Genomic DNA, 17,897 nt, shown 5'->3' with positions numbered 1-17,897 from the left:
CACCCCAACTGTTGTGCACTGGAAGGAAAGGGAATTAAAAAAAAAAAAAGAAAAAAAGAGGCGAGTGTTAAGAGAAATCAGCCGCCTTGTTAGGCAGAGGGGGAGCGCTCCCGGCAGCAGCTGACGATGCTCGCTCCCCGGCAGATGCGCGGGTGCCGCTCGGCGCCCCCCCGCCGGCGCTCAGCCCCGGGGGTGCGGGGGAGGCCGGGCCGTGCGCGGGGAGGCAGGAGCCGCTGCCAGCCCCTCCCCGCGCAAGAGATGCCCAAGTTTGCGGCGCGGGGCCGAGCGGGCGGCGGCGGGGCCGGAGCGCGGCGCAGCGGGCAGCGGGGGGGCCCGGCCCCGGCCCCCGCCCCCGGGCCGGCCCCGCGCTGAGCCCCGCGCCCGCCGCCCCCCGGGCCGCCGCTCCGCTCGCAGACATGCCCCGCACGCTGCTGCTGCTCTGCCTGGCCCTCGGGCCGCTCCTGCGCGCCAGGTGAGTCCTGCTCCCGCGATCCTCAGTTTATCCGTCGGGGCAATGGGAGGGGAAGGGGTGGGAGTCGCCTCTCCCCTCGCTCCAGCGGGGGTTTGGTGGCTCCGTGCTGTTCCTTCCAGCGGGTCCCGTCGCGGCAGCACTCGGTGTCCTCTGCCGGATTCGGGAGCACATCCCGTTTTCCACCCCGCCATCACCCCCTGGCTGATCCCGCCGGGGGCAGAGCCCGTTCCGCGGGTGCCCGGAGCAGGAGCAGAGGGAGCTCGGCACCTCCGGGCAGCTCCATCCATCACCGGGGCATTTCCACGTGGAGCCGGGCTGCGTGGGAAGGAGCTCGCATCCCCTTCCCTGCGCTCCATCCCCCGAAGCCCCCGCAGGACGGGCAGCCCGGCAGCGGGGGGCCGGGCGGGCTCCTGCCCTGCCCTGCCCTGCTCCACAGGTTGGCCGCAGGTCGCGGCTCTGGGTGCCCGGTCCCCAGGCAGGGGCGGGCAGTGGCAGCGCTTTCCCAGGGCCAGCCGTTCGTAGCGCTTTTCTGTAAACAGCGATGAAAGGGCCCACGCACAAGGGGGCTTCAAGAGTTTCTTTTTCCCCTTTTTTTTTTTCCCTCTCTCTACAATTCCTAGCCCTGCTGATGAGTTTAATGGCTAGATGGGGAAAGAACATGTTGTCAGCAGATTGTTACCCCCAGGGCTTGGGGGAAGAGGGATTTTACTGGCTGAAGCTAATTGGCAGAATAAGCCGCCTTAAAGCCGATCAAATCCCATTACAGATGCAGTCAGGGACAGAGAGCATGAATCCTGCTACTAATGGTCTGCCCTGCCAATGCTTCCCGACCCCGGGGGTGGGCACGAAGTCCATCCCTGCCATGGTCCTGCGTGGCTTGGCCTCCCCAGGGTCGAGAAGTAAGAGCTGCCCCACTGCTCATGCCCTGACATCCAGCCTCTCCCGTGCCCTGACACAAAACCTCCCGGGAGGAGATCCACGCAGGTGCCAGGGGACACTGGAGGGCTGAGAGGGGGATGGATCCGTGGTGGTCCCGGTTCCTGTGCCCCACCATCCCTGCAGTGCGTTGCCATGAGCCCTGCATTTCGTCAGGGTGAGTTGTGAGCTGCAGGATCACACGGAGGAGCAATTAAATCATGTATTCACATACCCTTGAGCAGGAATGTTCACGCCGTAGCTAGCCCAGCTTCTCTTCTGCCCAGTCCTCAAGTCTGCCTCTACCCTGAGCCCAGCTTTGCCAGGAGCAGTGCCTGTGGAGGTTGGGGGGTGGGCATAATGGAGTGGGAGAGAAATCCTGTGAGAGGAGAAGAAGAGCAAGTTATAGCAGAGTGTTGCTCTGCGTTCGCTGCATTTTTCCTGGATGCAGTTGTGAGGGTGAATCTCCTGTTCCCTATTGCTCACGGAGATGCTGGGGTGAGGAGCACGAGCAGAGCTGTGTATGTGAGCTCTTCTCCCATACAAGCAGCAAGACCCTTCCCCTGGTGCTGGAGCGGGCTGGATGCTTTTTGCCAGGTGATTCAGCACTCCCCAGATGGTCCCCCCAGCACAGAAGCTCATTCACCAGCGTTTCCCAGGGCACTGCCTGTGCTGGGACCAGGGCAGCCACCTCTGAGCCCTGAAGGCAGAATCCCTGCACAGCATCACACAGATGCTGGGCTTGGCAGGTGGTGAAACTGCAGATTGGATCACTGGGGCTTCATGGAGTGTGTTGTCAGAGGTAGGAACACGTGAAATGGGTAGGGAGCAGTTAGAGCCCCCTGTTCTTAAACCCTCTGCCTGCTTCTAATTCAGTCATCTGCCCCAACACCCCTGTGCCTACAGCCCTAGGAGGCATCGGGATGGGTGACTAGAAGGACACATTAGCATGTGGTAATGAGAATTGACCACAGTGCTTTCCATCCAAGGGAAATGTTGTTCTTGCATTTTGCTGCTCTCTTTTCCTTGGGAGCAGGGAAGGCTTTCAGCAGGGCTGGATACAGCCTGGGGATCTGCATCTGAGCCAGGAGGTTCCTGCCTCAGGGCCACCACCAGCTCGTGGATAATAGTGGGTGTGCATCCCAGTCAAGCACCACCAGGCAGGGAGCAGAAGAAGTGTTTTCAGGGGCTCCTGGCACATGTTGCTCTTCCTCTCGTCCTGCCAAGACAACACCTTGTCAGACAGCTTGGGCACTGGGGGAGGGAGCCAGCCACCAGCTCTTCAGGTGGCTTTCCCCAGCAGTGTTTGGAAGGCTCAGCCAAACAGGTGTCTGCTTGAGTAAGAGGGAATTAGGGAGCCGAGGCACGGCTCTGTCCTGCTGTAATGCCACAGGTTGCCCAGGGAGAATTGTCCAACCTCATCCATACATGTGAGCACATCTGAAAGGACACCTCCCTGCCGTGCCAGCCTCCTGCTCAGGGCACCAGCAGGAGCTGCCATGGCTCCAAATCCTCTGTCAAGATCAGGGATTTCCTTGCAGTGCCCCCAGTTCTGCCCTGCTGTCACCCCCTGCCCACACTGTGGCTGTGTCCCAGCCCCATGGCCCTGCTCTGAGGAGGGTGTTGTGATGCCTCAACAAGCACAGGTGAGGAAGTAGGGCTCTGCCTTTCCCCCTGGCTGCACACACACATCTGGGAACTGGCTGTCCCCTGTCACCAAGCTTGGTGCCTGGAGATGGAGCTGCCAGGCCAGCAAGTGTTCACAGCACGCTGGGGATCTCTGCAGGTCTGCAGTGTGACATTTCCATTAGCAGCTGGAGGGGGGATGCACATGTCACCTTAATACCTCTCTGCAACAGATCTTGGGCTCTTCCCTTCTCAGTTTAAAGTGGGACCACCAAGAAGAGAGGCAGTGGCTTGCATAGGGTGGCATGAGAGTTACACTCTTGACCAGCAAGAGCTGATGTGCACAAGCACTCAGGAAAAGCATATTTTCTCCAGCAAAAGCTGGCTTGCTTATGCTAAGATGGCTTAGTATGGTTTAGTCGACTAGGATTAGCTGCATTAGCAAAAAGCATATTTTTGGTAGTGTCCCTGCATCTGTAACAGGGATGTGACTCCCTGGAAATGCAGTGTTAATCACTGACACTAAATGGGGGGAAACCAGAAGTCTGAGAGCAGGGTAAGCTGAGCTGGAGTTTGCTCAGCCCCCAAAGGGATGTTTCAGGCTCTGCTGTAGCCTTAGTTTCTCAGAGGACCAGGATTTTTGGCAGGGCAGGGGCATGCGTAGAGTTCAGTGCTGGCAGGTGACTTCAAGAAAGGTCAAGGGAACACGGAGAAAATGTTTCTAGTGTAGCAGTTCCCACTTTGCCAGAGGCAGCTCCGTCACCCAGAGCTCTGGCAGCAAGGGAAAGCAGTTGGGATTGCGGGTACACTCTTTGTCCCTGGCAGGAGCAGGGCCGATTTCAGCCCCGTGCCGCTCTGGGCTGGGCTCAGGGTGGTCTCCCGTGCCTCTTGCAGCCGCTCCGTGCTGCAGAGCTCCCTGCTCAGCACTTGGGAGGCAACGCCACGGCGAGAGCCCGGCCAGCCGGCGCTGCCGGGATGGGGAAGCGCATCCTGACAGCGCTGCTTAGCACTCCTCGAGCACGGTCAGGGAGCGCAGCGCAATCAGGCAGCGAACAAAGCGCTGATGTACCGACAGCTAATGCGCGGCGGCAGGCAGCCAGCCTGCCCTCGGCGGGACGCACACGGGGATGCTCACAGCTCCGGAGCGGTTGTGAAGGCGAGTTTCGTCTGCGCCTTTGAAAGAGGAGCAGCTGATAAATCGGCCGCAGCGTGTCAATTTAATGCTTTTTCACCCCCTCCGAGTGCCTCGGCCGGGCTGTGGCTCCCCAGGCGCTGGAGGGTGATGTGAATCCGTGGTGCCCGGTTGCGCCTCGGAGCTGCGAGGCTCCAGCTGGGAAGTGTCACCGCGGTGGCAGCTCCCGCTGCGAGACCCTCCGTGTCGCTGGGGCAGGTGACACGCTGGCACGGCACACGTCGAGGGGGCTGTGCCGGCAGTGGGAGCATCCTCTCCCACATATGGCTGTGTCATTCCGGGGACAGCCCTGTGAATGAGCTGCCCAGAGCGGTGGCAGGTGGTTAGAATTTCCCGGGTGACCGTGTGGACCTAATCTAATTAGACGGTTTAGGAAAAGGGAGGAGTGCGAAAGGTTTCGAGAGGGCACGTTTGAAAGGCAGGGAGAGAAGCTGTTGCTAAGTGGATCATGTCCAAAGGAGGATGGACACGAGCTTTCCTAGCCTGGCTTGGAACTGGGAGATTGGGAAGATGGGACATCTTTAAGTGGGAGATCATGCCACAGGAAGGGTTGGGGAGTGCAGGGAATGGGCTGTGGCAGGTCTTGCCCTGGAGGCAGAGGAGTTTGCATAAGGCTTTAATTTCCAGGGATCTGTGCAGGGCAGATGGCTGGGCTCCTGGCATGCCAGACTGGCACGATGCCTGCATGGTAGCTTAGGACCTCTTTTCTCTGAAATGCATTTATTGCAAGTGTCTTGCTCCCCAAAACCACTATTTTGTCACTGTCTCTTTCCTCAGAGGAAGCCTGCTTCAGGTGTCAGCAGCAGGCAGAGTAGTGGAGGTATTTGAGGTTAACAGGCAGCTCCGGCAGCAGGAGCTGCTGGGTGGGATGAGTGGGAAGGCAGGGAAAGCAGGGACTGGCTCCCACACCTCAGGGATGAGCTGTGTGTCTCCAAAGGGAGCTAAGGAGGAGGTGGAGCACTCCATGCTAGTCTTTCCCACTGGTGGCAAGGTCCCTGCATGTCTGCTGACCCTGAAGGGAGCAAGGTGCCAGGTGAGTTGTGTCTTCTAGCAGTGTGGCTGAAAGGAGCCCCCTGAGCTCCTTGTGCTCTGCCTTTTATCCATGCTGCATCCTCCTCCTTAGGTATCTCTGAAACACAGCGGTGCCCCTGCTCCCAGCGAGTGCCAGAGAGCTGCCACAGCCACACCCCTGCCCTTTGTCTCTCCTCTCCAGGTGTGAGAGCACAGAGGAATACGATTACGATTACCTCAGCATCAATAAAACCTGGGTCCTCACCCCCAAGACACAGGAGACTGATGCCACACAGATCCTCAACTCGCTGCTCAAGAACTATGACAACAAGCTGAGGCCTGACATTGGCAGTAAGTGTCCCCTGAAGCCCACTGTGACCACGGGTGGTGACCTGCCCTGGCCATGTCGTGTGTTTTCCATGCTTTGGTGCCTGCTGTAGCTGGGATTTTTGTTGCCACACTCATCCCTTCGTCCTCATCCCTCTGCAAATGCTCTGGCCCCAGCTGATGGTAGCTGTTTTCTTGTCTTTGCAGTCAAGCCCACGTTCATCGATGTGGATATCTACGTGAACAGCATCGGGCCCGTGTCTGTCATCCAGATGGTGAGTGCAGCCTCAGGGTGTCCCTGCCCGGGGCTGGGGCTGGCACAGCACTGCCAGGTCGTGTCTTGCTGCCTAGATGTGGTGTGAAGGTGGTGCTGGCATGAGAGGAGGTTTTCTTTCCCTTGGTGAGAGGTGCTGTGACCTGCTGGGAGCTGGAAAGACCTGAGCCCCCTGCCTGGTTGGGAGCAAGGTCCTCCAGTGCCCTGGTGAGCCCAGCAGCCCCCATGGGGGAGGGCTCAGGAGTGGGATGATGATGATGATGATGATGCTCTTTGGTCTCTGGTGGCTTTGCCCTCTCCCCCCTGGGAAGTGTGTGGGCACCAGGGAAAGGTGGAACCAGAAGGACTGAGAGAGGCACCTGGAGATGGTGAAATATGGGTGCCCAAGCCTGGCCTGGGGTACTGAGCAAGGGGAAAGCAGGGGGGGCTCTGGTCCAACATCTCCATAGCACAGAACCTTAGACAGGTGCCAGGACTGTGATGATTTCCCACCATGGCTCAGGAACCAGCAGTACCCAGCTGTACCAAGAGCTGTGTAAACACTTAACAGAAACGCTCTTTGATCCAGAGAACATTGGTTGACTATTTAATTTTCACAGGAAATTCCTATTAGTATTATTATTATTATTATCATCATCATTATTTTCCCTGCAAAGTCATTTTTTTTTACTTTTCTAGCAAGGAACAAACCTGACTGCTGACAGGTTTTGAAAGACTTCTCCAGTCCACTGGGCAGTGAGGTGGAGGGGACAATGGCAAAGTACAGCCAGGACAATTTGGCTTGTCTTGTTTCTCTCAATGCAAAACAGAGCAGGAACAAAACCAGCCCCCTTAAACTGGGGAGGAAAAAAAAAAAAACCAAGTGATGGCACGTTATTTTTAGTTTCCAAAGTACATGATTTCCAAGGAACAAACCCCTCTGGGGATGGAGGGATGGTACAGTAGCTGTAGTACCAGTTCCACTCTGAGCAACATTTTGAAGCAGCCCTTCTGGCCAGCCACCACCGAGTTTGTGGCCCCAGGCAGCTCCTGCTCACGAGCCAGCAGATGGGCACCCAGCTGGGCATCGCTGTCACCATGAGGGCACCATCAGGAGCCCCAGCAGGGACGGCCTGGAGGCTCAAGATTTCCTTGTATTGTTCCATCCTGCCTGGTCTGGAGGAGCAGAACCACAGTGTGGATGTCACCCCTGGCTGGAGCACGTGCCACGAGCCCCTGCAGCCCGTGGGGCTGTGTGGCTGTGGAGCCAAAGCGACACGAGAGCAGCAGGGCAGGGGCTGGCTGTGCTCACCCCTCCAGCCACCCCTGTGCTGCAGGTACAGCACAAGGCTCTTGTTACAGCTGGCTGTTCTACCTGCTTTGCACTGCCCAAGGATGTGCCAAGCAACCCACCCAGAGCACATCCTCACCCTTCCCTTTCCCTCACCCTTTTGCAGCCCTGCTGGAGCTCTGCTCCCCTTGCTGTCACGGGAGCACTGCAGAACCATGCAGGTGGTAGCAGCAGCGTGGTTTCTAAAACCCAGCCTGCATCCAGAGTTCATCTTTCCTCCCAAACAGGGATACTGCTGCTAGGCTGGTTTCCTAAGAAACACAGCTTATGCCATGGTGATGGGGATGTGAGAACGTACGTACGTCCATCCCAGCCTTTCAGGGTTTTGGATCTGCTGGGCTAACACCAGCCATAAATGGCTGCAGGTACAGGAGCTTCAAGCACATTCAGTATCTCTGGTATTTTTGGGAAAACAAAATGCCAGGCAGTGACAACAGCCACCCCCACCAAGGGGAATAGCTGTTCTGTGAACTCAGCCCTTACTAGAGACCAGGAAATCTTGTGGGAGAGCTCAACCCATGTGTTTAGCTCTTCCTAAGAGTCAGCAGAAGCTTTTTCTCTTCGTGAACAGGGGCCCCACAAGTGCACAGGACTCGTGGGGGGGCTGGCACTTGGAATTGCCATCCACCCATCTGCAGCCTTCCCACCTGAGGAAGGGATTGCTGTCTGTGGGAATGGCATGGCCAGGAGCTGCTCAGGCAGGGAGGAAGCTGCTCAGTGTGGACAGTTTTGAGGGGTTTTGTGGCATCAGTCACAACTGGCTGTGCTGTCCCTCTGAAGTGCCTTGGTGCTGCCAGTCCAGGGGTCCCTGTGGGGTCCCAGAAGTCACCTGTGATCTTGAGACACCTCTGTAGGACACCCCAAGTCGGTTCTCTAGGGATAGCTCTCCTTCCTTGCTCCTTTTAGGTAATTTCTTAACCTTGAACCTGTGATAACCTTGAACTTTGAAACTTTTTCCCATGAGACTGAGGTGACATTAAAGGTACTGAGAGCAGCTAGACCCAGGTCTCAAAGCCTCAGATTTCTGCTATCTGAATATTTCCCTCTGCTCATGGGAGAGGCTGCATCCTCCTACATGGCCTCCTGAAGCAAGAGGAAAGGGCAGTGACAAAGCTGCCACAGTGTCACCTCTAGACTTGGCTGCTTCACCCAGTTGTTTTGTGTTTGTTTGCTTGTCCATGCTGATGCAGTGAATTAAGTCATTCCTTGGGTCGTGCCAGCCCCTGGCAGGCTGGCATCAAACATATGATAGATGGTCTTAGCTGGGGACATGTCATTCCCACTCTGTCCCTGTTGACAGAGCTTCTCCCAGCCTGAGAACCTCTGCCCTCCTCCAGCTGCCAGGCCCATCCCACGTGCCTCATCTCGCCTTTTTCCCGTACACAACCTGAGGAAATGCACATTTCCAAGGGAAGGGAGCTCAAATTTGTCTTAGAGCTAGATCCCTCTTGAGCCCATGGTGACATTTCACTCTGCCACAGACAGAGAGGCTTGTGTAGGCTGGAAGGTCCACTGGAGGGGAAATGTCCCATTGATCTCTTTTAGGTGCATTGCCATGACAGCGCCTTACGTAAATATTTCTGTCTCACATAGGCTGTGTAGGAGACAAAAATCCAAGTCCTGCTTCTAAGAGATACAGCAGCATTACTGTGGCTGTTAGCTTGGGCCACTGTGGCCTATAAATCTGCAGCTGAAGGCTACAGGATGGCCTGACATGCTGGTGGAGTAGAAGGCTCCAACTTCAGCAATCTGGTTTAAATACTGTTCTCCTATGATCCCCTGCTCTCCCTCAAAGGGTTAATAACTCATGGCTGTCTTCATCCTGCTGGTGCTCTGTCAGGGATTGGAAGCTGGCCCTGTGCAGCCACTGCCCAGCCTCCAAATGATAAATCATGTCAGGATACAAAACTGATTCCGGTCCTTAAAAATGAATAGGTGATTTGAAAATGCCCTGTGCTGGGTGTGAATTCTGCGTCTCTCTCATCAATCACTTGTCATAAATAACATTAACATTCAGGAGTCAGCAGAAGGTGGGCAGGTTTGGAGCGGGAAGAAATGTAAAGTGATTTCCTGATATCTTTTGTACACCAGAATGGCAGTCTTGTCTCCTGTTGAGGTGGCTGAGCAGATTTTATTCTCTCTTCCCTGGGGAAAGGACCCTCTGTGCTCTCCAAGCAAATTGTGGCAGTGACCAGAAACAGAGCTGGAAGATGTTCCAATGATAGGAAGTGGGACAGGGAGAAAAGTGGGACTGTCAGGTCCCATAGCTCTTTATTCCAACCACTTTGTGCACTGGGATTTCCTTCCCACCCCTTTGGGTGGGACTGGGGCACTGGGCACTCTCAGGGTGGTGGGAAGCAGTGTTTGCACCATCAGGGGGAGGATGCCCTGGGCCACGAGCCCCTCCAGAGCTCTGGCTGCTGCTGAGCCCTGGCCAGCAGCCCCTGGAGCCAAGAGAGCTCTCACCAGGGTGCTGCAGCTTTCCAAGCTGTGCCTGGAGCTGTGTGCCCAATTAGAATCCCATTAACACAGCCTTGAGGTGTCCCTGGCTTATCAGAAGCTCAGCCTGATGCAAAGACACACCTTCATTCTCCAAGTATGTTTTGGAAAAACGTGCCAGGGAAGGCTGTAGCAGTGTGGAGCCAGGGAGGAGACTTTGGGTTCAAATTTTTTGCTGACTGGTTGTTTGCTGGAGGGATTTGCTCCTGTTTTTGTTTTGTAATGGCTTTATTGCTATAGATTATAGCTTTAACTGGTGTCAAGGGCACCCAGAGCTCTGGATCACCTTCCTTTGGGGATGCTTAACTCTCAGGAAATGATGCTGTAGAAGTAAAGCAGGTGCCAGCTTTTGGGACTGAGTGTCTTTCAGTCCTGAGGATGTCCCTGAAGCGTCCATGAGGGACAGTGTGGCTGAGAGGGGCAGAAATGCTTCTCTTCTGAGCTCAGGGATGGAGCAAGTCTTGCCCAGAGCTCCTCAGATTCCTCCCAGAGCCCAGAGCTGAATGTCCTTTTCTCTCTTTCTTACACAAAGCCAGGTGTGAGGCTCGAGGAGCAAAGACTGAGAGCATGGCCCAGACACTGTGGTACCCTCCTGGCAAAGGTGAAGGGAGACTTTTCCATCATCCAGGGACCTGCCCTGGTTACCTGCTTGGTGTCTGGGATCAGAGGCACTGCAGCAAGGGCTGATTTGGGTGCTGAGGACTCCTCTGTTTGCCATGTGTGAGGAGCTGCCCTTGTGTGCCAAATTTTGTAGCAAAACAGAACGACAGCTCTTCTGCTGGTGTTGTACACCACTTCAATCTCATTACTTAATGATAATAAAGATGGAAAGTGCAAAATTGGCCTCCATCATTCACCAGGGGCCAGATTCCACTGTTTCAGAACTGCCTCTGATTTCCAGCGGGGTTTCTGAGCTCCTATCTCAATTTTTACAGCAAATTGTTTTCTTATCTCTGCCTGTGAGTGGGGGGCTGGAACTTGAAGAGGGTGATATGTCCAAACAGAAGTGTTGGCTATTCCCCCCCTGCCTCTCCAGGAAGGAGATGCTGCACGCTATTAAATTCATAATGCTCTGCTTGGCTACATTAGTTACCATGCAACACACTCACGAAATTGAGGGTGAAGAACATATTTTCCCACATCTGGAGTACTGCAGAAAGCATTTAATAGATTTGCACACAGGGTGCATTTGTGCAAAAACTGTGAAAAAGGAGGAGGGAGGGAAGAGGGAAATGTTTATTCGTTATCAGCTGATGAATAATTAATTTACAAACATCATCTTGTTAAATATAAATTAAATCCTCATTTGACACACTTTATAATTTAGAAGTATAAGCCCAGCATGAATGAAGAGAACCCCCCACTGACTCCTTTCATGTAAATCCCGAGGAGGCAGGGAGGGAGGCTTGGCTTTCAAAGTTAAAGCTGACAAGGGGGCTGATGTGACAGAGAGAGCTTGGGGACCTCGGGCACTGCATCTTTGCTCGTGGGGAGATGCTGAGCAGGGCAGGGAGGCAGTGGAGTCTGCTGAGCCCTTTCCCGAGGGTTGCTGCTCCGCACTCGGAGCTGCCTGCGCTGCTGGATCGCGGCTCTGGGAGCGAAATCCTCACCCAACACTGCCTCATCAGAGAGCAGCGAGGCTGAAAGGGCTGAGCAGCACGAACAGAGACCCCCGGGAGGGCAGCAGGGCTCTGCAGGGCCAAGCCATCCTTGTGGAGAGCCCTGGGGATGCTGAGCCACCCCCAAACAGCGCTGTGCTGGAAGGAGCTCTGTGACAGCCCTGGGTGAGCGTCCCCCTGCAAGGCTTGGGTTAATTCCTTCCTTTCTCCCTGAAAGACGGGAAACCAAGACCAGCAATAATTGTCTGGCTCTAAGGAACACTTAAGTCTTGATTATACTTAGCTTTGGCTGCTTTGGAATAAGTAGGAAGGAAATGAATTGAAAATGGCACACTGTTTAAAATGCTCGGCTGTGTTCCTCTGGAGCACAAGATAAGCCTATAGGTAAAGGAAATTTGCTACCTCCCCCCTCCTTTCCTGATAATAATAGGTTCCAGCGGTTGCACAGCCCTTCTCAACTGAAAGGACTTAAAAATCCTTCACAAATCATCTGTCTGGGAGGCAACAGCCCAGATGCACCCACTTTAGTGTGGATTGCAATGCCTAGAGCACGCTGCAGAGCTGTGCCGAGGATGGCACGCTCCCCTTGCCCTGCCCGGAGTGCAGCAGAGCTGGCCACCAGCAGCAGTCTGCTGAGCTGCTGTAGGACACACTCATGGCCTGGGCTGGGTTTTGGTCCCTGATAATGATGTGGGACAGAAATGTAAAGTGTTGGGACAGGAGTATTGTTCACTAACAGCTTTTCCTGGCTGTTATTTTCCGAGCCTGAGTGATGGCTCGGAGCTGCCGGTGCTGCATTTATTGCATCTTCACAAATACTGGTGTGCTCAGAGAGTGCTCACAGCTGATTCCTGGTGTTCAGGGCAGTCACTGCACTAGGGTCAGGTGCAGGAAGGGCAGCAGCTCTCCTTATGAAAAGTTTGCCTTTCCTTATAACCCCCAACCGAGGCCACTGAGGAATGACACCGACCCCGTGTGGGACAAACCATGGGCTGCAACAGAAGGTCTAAAGAAATAAAGAGTTTCTCCCATCCTAAACATATCCCAAGAGCTTCCAGAAGTGTCAAAGTTTGCTTCCAAAACGGAAAAGAGCTGATTTATTCACTATGAATAATTCAGCCAGCTCCTTTTATTATCCAGAACATACACTAATCCCCTCCAGATATTTTCTGTGTGACATCCGTGTTGGTATTTTATTTACAGGCTGTGCAGAAAACTCAAGGAGTCTGTTATGAGGGAAGATGAGTGAAAAGCTGGAGGTTTGCATCTGAAATTTGGAGCTAAATAAAACATGAAATCTGGACAGTGGCCTCCTGGGGGCAGGGAAAGTGCTTTTCCTCGGAGACATTTCTGGAGAGCAAAGCCCTAAAGTTAATTAACATCTGTGCTCGCAGCCTGGTGCTAAATGGGGAATGTGGCTGTACTTACAGGTTCCTTAAAGTGCAGCATCAGCCCTGGCACACAGGTGCCTCCCACAGCTCGGGCAGCCTCTGGCCCTCGGGCAGCACGGGATAAATCAACATCCATAATGAAGTAATCGGCTCCCGTAAATTCCTTCACGGATCCCATTTCCGCCCCTCTGCTGGCAGCAGTGACTCAATCCCTCATTCATTTTGTGCCAGCCTTTGGAGAAGACTCGCATTTCTTCAGCCGGGCTGAATGCAGAAGGGATTTGTTCGCCCTGACCCTTTGCAGGCAGCCTCAGAGGATGCTTCCAGTGGCTGCTTCCCAAGGAGCTGCTGTGCCTGACCTGAGAGCATCAATTCCTCCCCCTTACCCACAGAAAACCTTTCTGCAGGCTGGGCTCACAGCAGCTGCACCTGATCCCCCTTTTCCAGAGGTTTCTGCCAGCAGTGGGGCTTCCTGCTTGTTAAAGGGTCACTTTTCCAGGGGTTTCCTCACTGGGATGTGACCCAGGCTGGAGGGATTTCTGTGCCCTGGCCACCCTGGCTGCTGGCTGAGTTTGGCAGGGCATTAAAGCAGGCTCTGCTGTGATGCAGAGGCTGCACTGCTGCACGGTGGGAATGCAGCTTTGCCCTCTGCACTGGTGGGGATGCATGGCTGGTTCCAGCACAGCCACCCTGCAGATCCCCAGGCAGGGCTCATGGACAGGGCAGCAGGCTGGGTGTGATCCAGGTACTGATCTGTGCTCTGACCCTCATTAATTGATCCTTCTGAGTCAAAGGGAGAGCACTGCTGTGTCAAATTGGAAAGATTTATAGACTCTGAGCTGTACCAATAGTTGTCACTCGGTGGGCTGAATTATTTTTAAGGCAGAGTTGATTTATCTGAACTGAAGGCTTTAGATGTCTCTGCAGGAGAGGATGAGGTATTTCAGGTGTGTGAGAACCAAGTCAAAGAGCTGCTCAGAGGCCAGGGTTTGAGGCCAAGCCTTCTGGTCTAGGGCAAACTGCAGCATTATAGGAGAGACAGGCTCATTCTCCCCTCCCACTTGGGACAAATAGCCAGAATTCTTCAGCATTTCCAAGGAGAAATGGGTTCAGGGACAATCAAAACATTTACAGTTAGTTTCATCAGATTGTTTTGATTTGCTCTTCATATGGTGATAAATTCTGTCCTGCGTAAGTAAAGCAAGAAAATGAGTATTTGGAAATAAACGTCAAAGTGAAGTGCATCAACTAGATAAGGGTAAAACGAAATATTTTGCTAGCTTACTGAAGAAAAAGAAGTTTTTGAATGAAATTATAAGGTTGAGGTAATTCATTTTAGGGTTTGACAATTTTAATTTATTTTCAGCAAAACTTCATATTTTTTTTTCCCAGTAGAAATCAGTTCTATTTATTTCCTGCATTCCCAGATGAAGCCATCCTACCATTTCCCTTAAAAGGCTGCTGTGAAATCTGCCTGCTATAAATGTGTCACAAAATGGAGACCATTTCTCAGAACTCAGTGATTGTGGGTGACCACAATCAGTGTGCTTCAAGGACCTCTTCATGCCTCAGTGCTAAAGGCAGAATATTCTGATTATGGCATCCCATCTCCATGCACAGGAAGGGTTTAATTGCCCATGGTACTAATTGGAAGTGAGAAGCCAGAATGAGCCTTCCTGGGGCTTTGCTCTTCTCCTCACTTGTCCTCCAAGGCTCCCCACCCTGCCTTGGTGTCTCTGTGGTCACGGGAGGTTTGGTTTTATGGTCAGTGACTGGCAGGGGGACACTGCAGCCATTCCACACCAGCGCTGCTGACTGCCCCACAACCCCCAGTTCCAGTTCCCAGCTTTCCAGAGGGATCATTCTGGCTGCTTGGGGCACTGTGGGTGGGGGAATAAAGGGGCAGGATGGATGGGGGCCCTGGCATAAGCCTTGTGTGTCCATCTCCACGTCCAGAGAGCTTCCTGGTGAGGATCTGTGTGTCTGTTCCCTGACCTGCAGTTGGCCAGGAATGGCTCCAACCATCTGATCAGCTTTGCTCAACAGGGGAATTGCAGGTGGTGGTAGAGGCTCCCCCCAGGCAGATGCACGTGGGAGGTGTGAACCAAAACACTTGGGAGTGTGGGTGGGGGAACACCTTGTCTCCATGTGGCTGGGGAGCAGGGGAGGTCAGAGCAGGGATTCTCCGAATGCTGGGAGCTTTGTTTCTGACAGTTCCCCTCAATCAGCTTCTCTCTCCCTCCAAATCTGCCACCTGTGACGCCTCCCACACTAAACTGTGGCCTTTAGTCTGTAATTCTCCTCCACAGACACCCAAAGCCACCTCAGTAGTGTTGTAAAGGCAAGGAGAGGAAGCAGAGCAGCAGGGTAGAGGAGTGGGGAAAACTTCAGGGAGTTAGGTTGGTTGTTCCTACAGCCACAGGGGTGAAATCAAGATGATAACTGGGTGCTCTTCATTTGGTTCTTGAAAAGAAAAGCTGAAGGCAGAGAGACCTGTAACATTCAAGATAAACCATTTCCTTCCTTGGCAAGGCAGGGATTGCAGCCTTAGCTTCTCACAAGAATCTGCACCTTGTGGGAAAGAGAATGGACCCTGGTTCCTCTCTCTGGATCAGCGAGAGAAGGAATGAAAATACCTCGGTATTCTGCTCTCACAAAAATCCAAAGCCAAGTCCAGGTGCTGGAATTTGGTAAGGAGCAGTTAAAGATGTGCTGTCCAGCTCCTGGGAACTTTGGACTAAGCCAAAGATCCCAAACTGTTTGGTTTCTTTCTGTGTATGATTCTGGGATATACAAGATCTGCCAGAGTATTTCTTACACCACTGTGTAGAAAATGGAGCCTTTCTCTTTTTCCACCACTTCCCAAAGATGTTCTGAAGTCATTGAGGGGAGCTGGGGAAGGTCAAGTGGTTGAGTCTCAAAGGAGGCATCGACAGTAGGCAGAGACTGCACAAAACAGTTGGGAGCTGGGAAAAAAAGACTGGGAATATCGATCCCTGGTTCCTGAGGAGAGACATTTGCTCCCACCAGGTGCCATGGGAAGTGAGCAGCCCTCAGGAGCAGAGCTCAGCAGGTCCTGCTTGCCCAGAACCTGGCTGCCAAATGACCTCTTGCCTTGGCCTGAGGTGTGGATGTCTGCCTGGAGAGCAGAACCAGCTGGGCTGGTCACCCCTCTGCAACTGCACCCCAGCTGCTCTGCCCTCCCAACAGGGGAGGCAGAGAGAAATTGTTCTTTTTCTGTAGCCTGATTAGTTCCTCCCAGCTGCTGTCCACAGCCTGCTGCTCCCTCGAAATCTCATTAGGGCTGGGCTGTGATTGTGTGGTGACTTGAAAAGAAGAACTGTGAAAGGAAAAACAAAATGAGGAAGAGAGAAGGAATATCCAGGAACTGGCAGGGCAGGAAGAGAGAGGTGGTAAGCACAGCAAGGGGGCATGAGAGACAACATGAGACAGATTTCCTTGAAAGAGTTGGTGAAGCAGAGTACACTGTTCCCATCTCCTCCTTCATCTGGGGCCAGGAGAGAACAGGGTCAGGAGTGAGGATCTCTGCAGAGGGCACAGATTCTCCCCTTTCGTGAAACCAGAACTTTCTCAGATGTTTTGAATGTCTTTATCTTACCTTGGGGCTGAGAATTAGACAGGGGTTTATAGAGGTGGTTTTTCTCCTGGCCCATGCAGGCATTTCCATGCCACGGGTGCCATCCCAGGGATTTGGGTGCACTGTGCTTTCTCAGACCAGTTCTGGCTCTCTGGATCCTCCACGTGCTGCCAGCAGAGGTGGTTTGACAGAGCTCAGTGCTTGCTCTTCCTGAGTGGCTCTCACAGAGCAGGGCAGCAGCAGCTGCTTCCCCCATCCTGGGCAGTGTTGGTCTGCCCATCCCAGCGTTTCATTTTGGTCACAGTGGGTGGCACAGGAATGGGAAATGCAATTAGAGAAATTCCTGCTTCTCATCTGAATCTTGTCAAGCTGTTCTGGAGGAGCTGTCCTGGGGAGTTAACAGCACACAGTGAGGTTTGTCTTCCAGCCCTTCCCAAGGAAATTTCCTTTTATCTCCTCAAACACCCAATGAGCCAGAAGGACAAATGAACAAGAGTACCTGCCCAAAGTGCAAAATATTCTCCTCCAATTATCCTATGTGCTTCTCTTCTCTTCTCTTCTCTTCTCTTCTCTTCTCTTCTCTTCTCTTCTCTTCTCTTCTCTTCTCTTCTCTTCTCTTCTCTTCTCTTCTCTTCTCTTCTCTTCTCTTCTCTTCTCTTCTCTTCTCTTCTCTTCTCTTCTCCCCACCTGTTTTCTTCCTCCTGCACAAAGTTCCTTTAATCCTGAACGTTGTTGGGAGCAGTTAAGCGTTTAGCAGTGAAGTGTGACATGAAGTCAAGACTTTGGACAAAGCTGGCTTTGTTCCACCCAGGGATTTTCCAGAGATTGTGGAAACTGGGCTGCATCTTTGTTTGCATCAGAAGGTGCTTCCACGTGACTTTGCACCCAGACCATGTCCTGTCCTGAGAGTGGAGGGGAAAAAATCAAGCTAAAAGGAGGTGGCTCCTTCACTGAGGTGCTTTGCATAATATTTCAGTGAAGTGTTCAGCACCTTCCCCTTTAATCAATTCTTCCCCATCTGCGTAGAGCATCCCGTGTCCACATCTCTGCCTTTCCAGTAATAACCTCATCAGGGACAGCACAGACAGCCTTGTGCCTCTGCAAAGCAGAGTCTGGCTGATGTCATGTCTCGCCTCAAGGACTTTCCTGGCTCCTCTGGGCAATGGCTGTTAACAGATGCTAAAACACACACGTGCAGGTCTCCTGCCCCTCGGGCTCACAGGGAGAGGCTCCCTGTGCCAGCCCCTGCTCCCATGGGAAGAGGAACAGGCACCCTAGGGCTGCATGGGAGGAGATAACACCACTGAAGGGCAGCAAGAGATGGTACAAGGGAGCATCTCTGAAGAAAGGATTTGGGGTGATTGGCTGTCAGGAGAATAAAACCTGCCTTTTTGATGTCCCCAGCTGCACATCCACAGCAGCAGGAACGAGCAGAGGTGTGGGGAAGCAGGCAGGCAGGGATCTCAGAAGGCAGCAGAGTTTTGAAAGCCCTGTCCAGTTCCCATCTGCCAGCTCCAGGGGTGAGCAAGCTGTGACTGGGGGAGTTTGCAATCGACAGAGCAGCATTTATAGCATGACTTGTTTGACAGCTCCTGGCACGAGCACAGGATGTGGAGATGGTTTTTAATAGCACGTTTGTATTA

General features: G+C 53.4%; 1 protein-coding gene across 1 annotated transcript in view; it reads left to right on the top strand.

Moving 5' to 3' along the window:
* Window positions 1-381: 381 nt before the first annotated feature.
* The window catches only part of LOC117002838 (gamma-aminobutyric acid receptor subunit gamma-4), a 35,180-nt gene continuing 17,664 nt past the window's right edge, over window positions 382-17,897 (top strand). The window contains exons 1-3 of the mRNA XM_033072316.2: window positions 382-472; window positions 5,419-5,567; window positions 5,751-5,818. Of these exons, the coding sequence (XP_032928207.1) occupies window positions 417-472; window positions 5,419-5,567; window positions 5,751-5,818 (273 nt within the window). The 5' untranslated portion in view covers window positions 382-416. The remainder of the gene's footprint in view (window positions 473-5,418; window positions 5,568-5,750; window positions 5,819-17,897) is intronic.

The sequence above is a fragment of the Catharus ustulatus genome, chromosome 14 (assembly GCF_009819885.2).
Source record: "Catharus ustulatus isolate bCatUst1 chromosome 14, bCatUst1.pri.v2, whole genome shotgun sequence".
Taxonomy (NCBI): Eukaryota; Metazoa; Chordata; class Aves; order Passeriformes; family Turdidae; genus Catharus; species Catharus ustulatus.
Note: the sequence above shows the minus strand (reverse complement) of the source record. Positions and strands in the feature narration are given on the sequence as shown.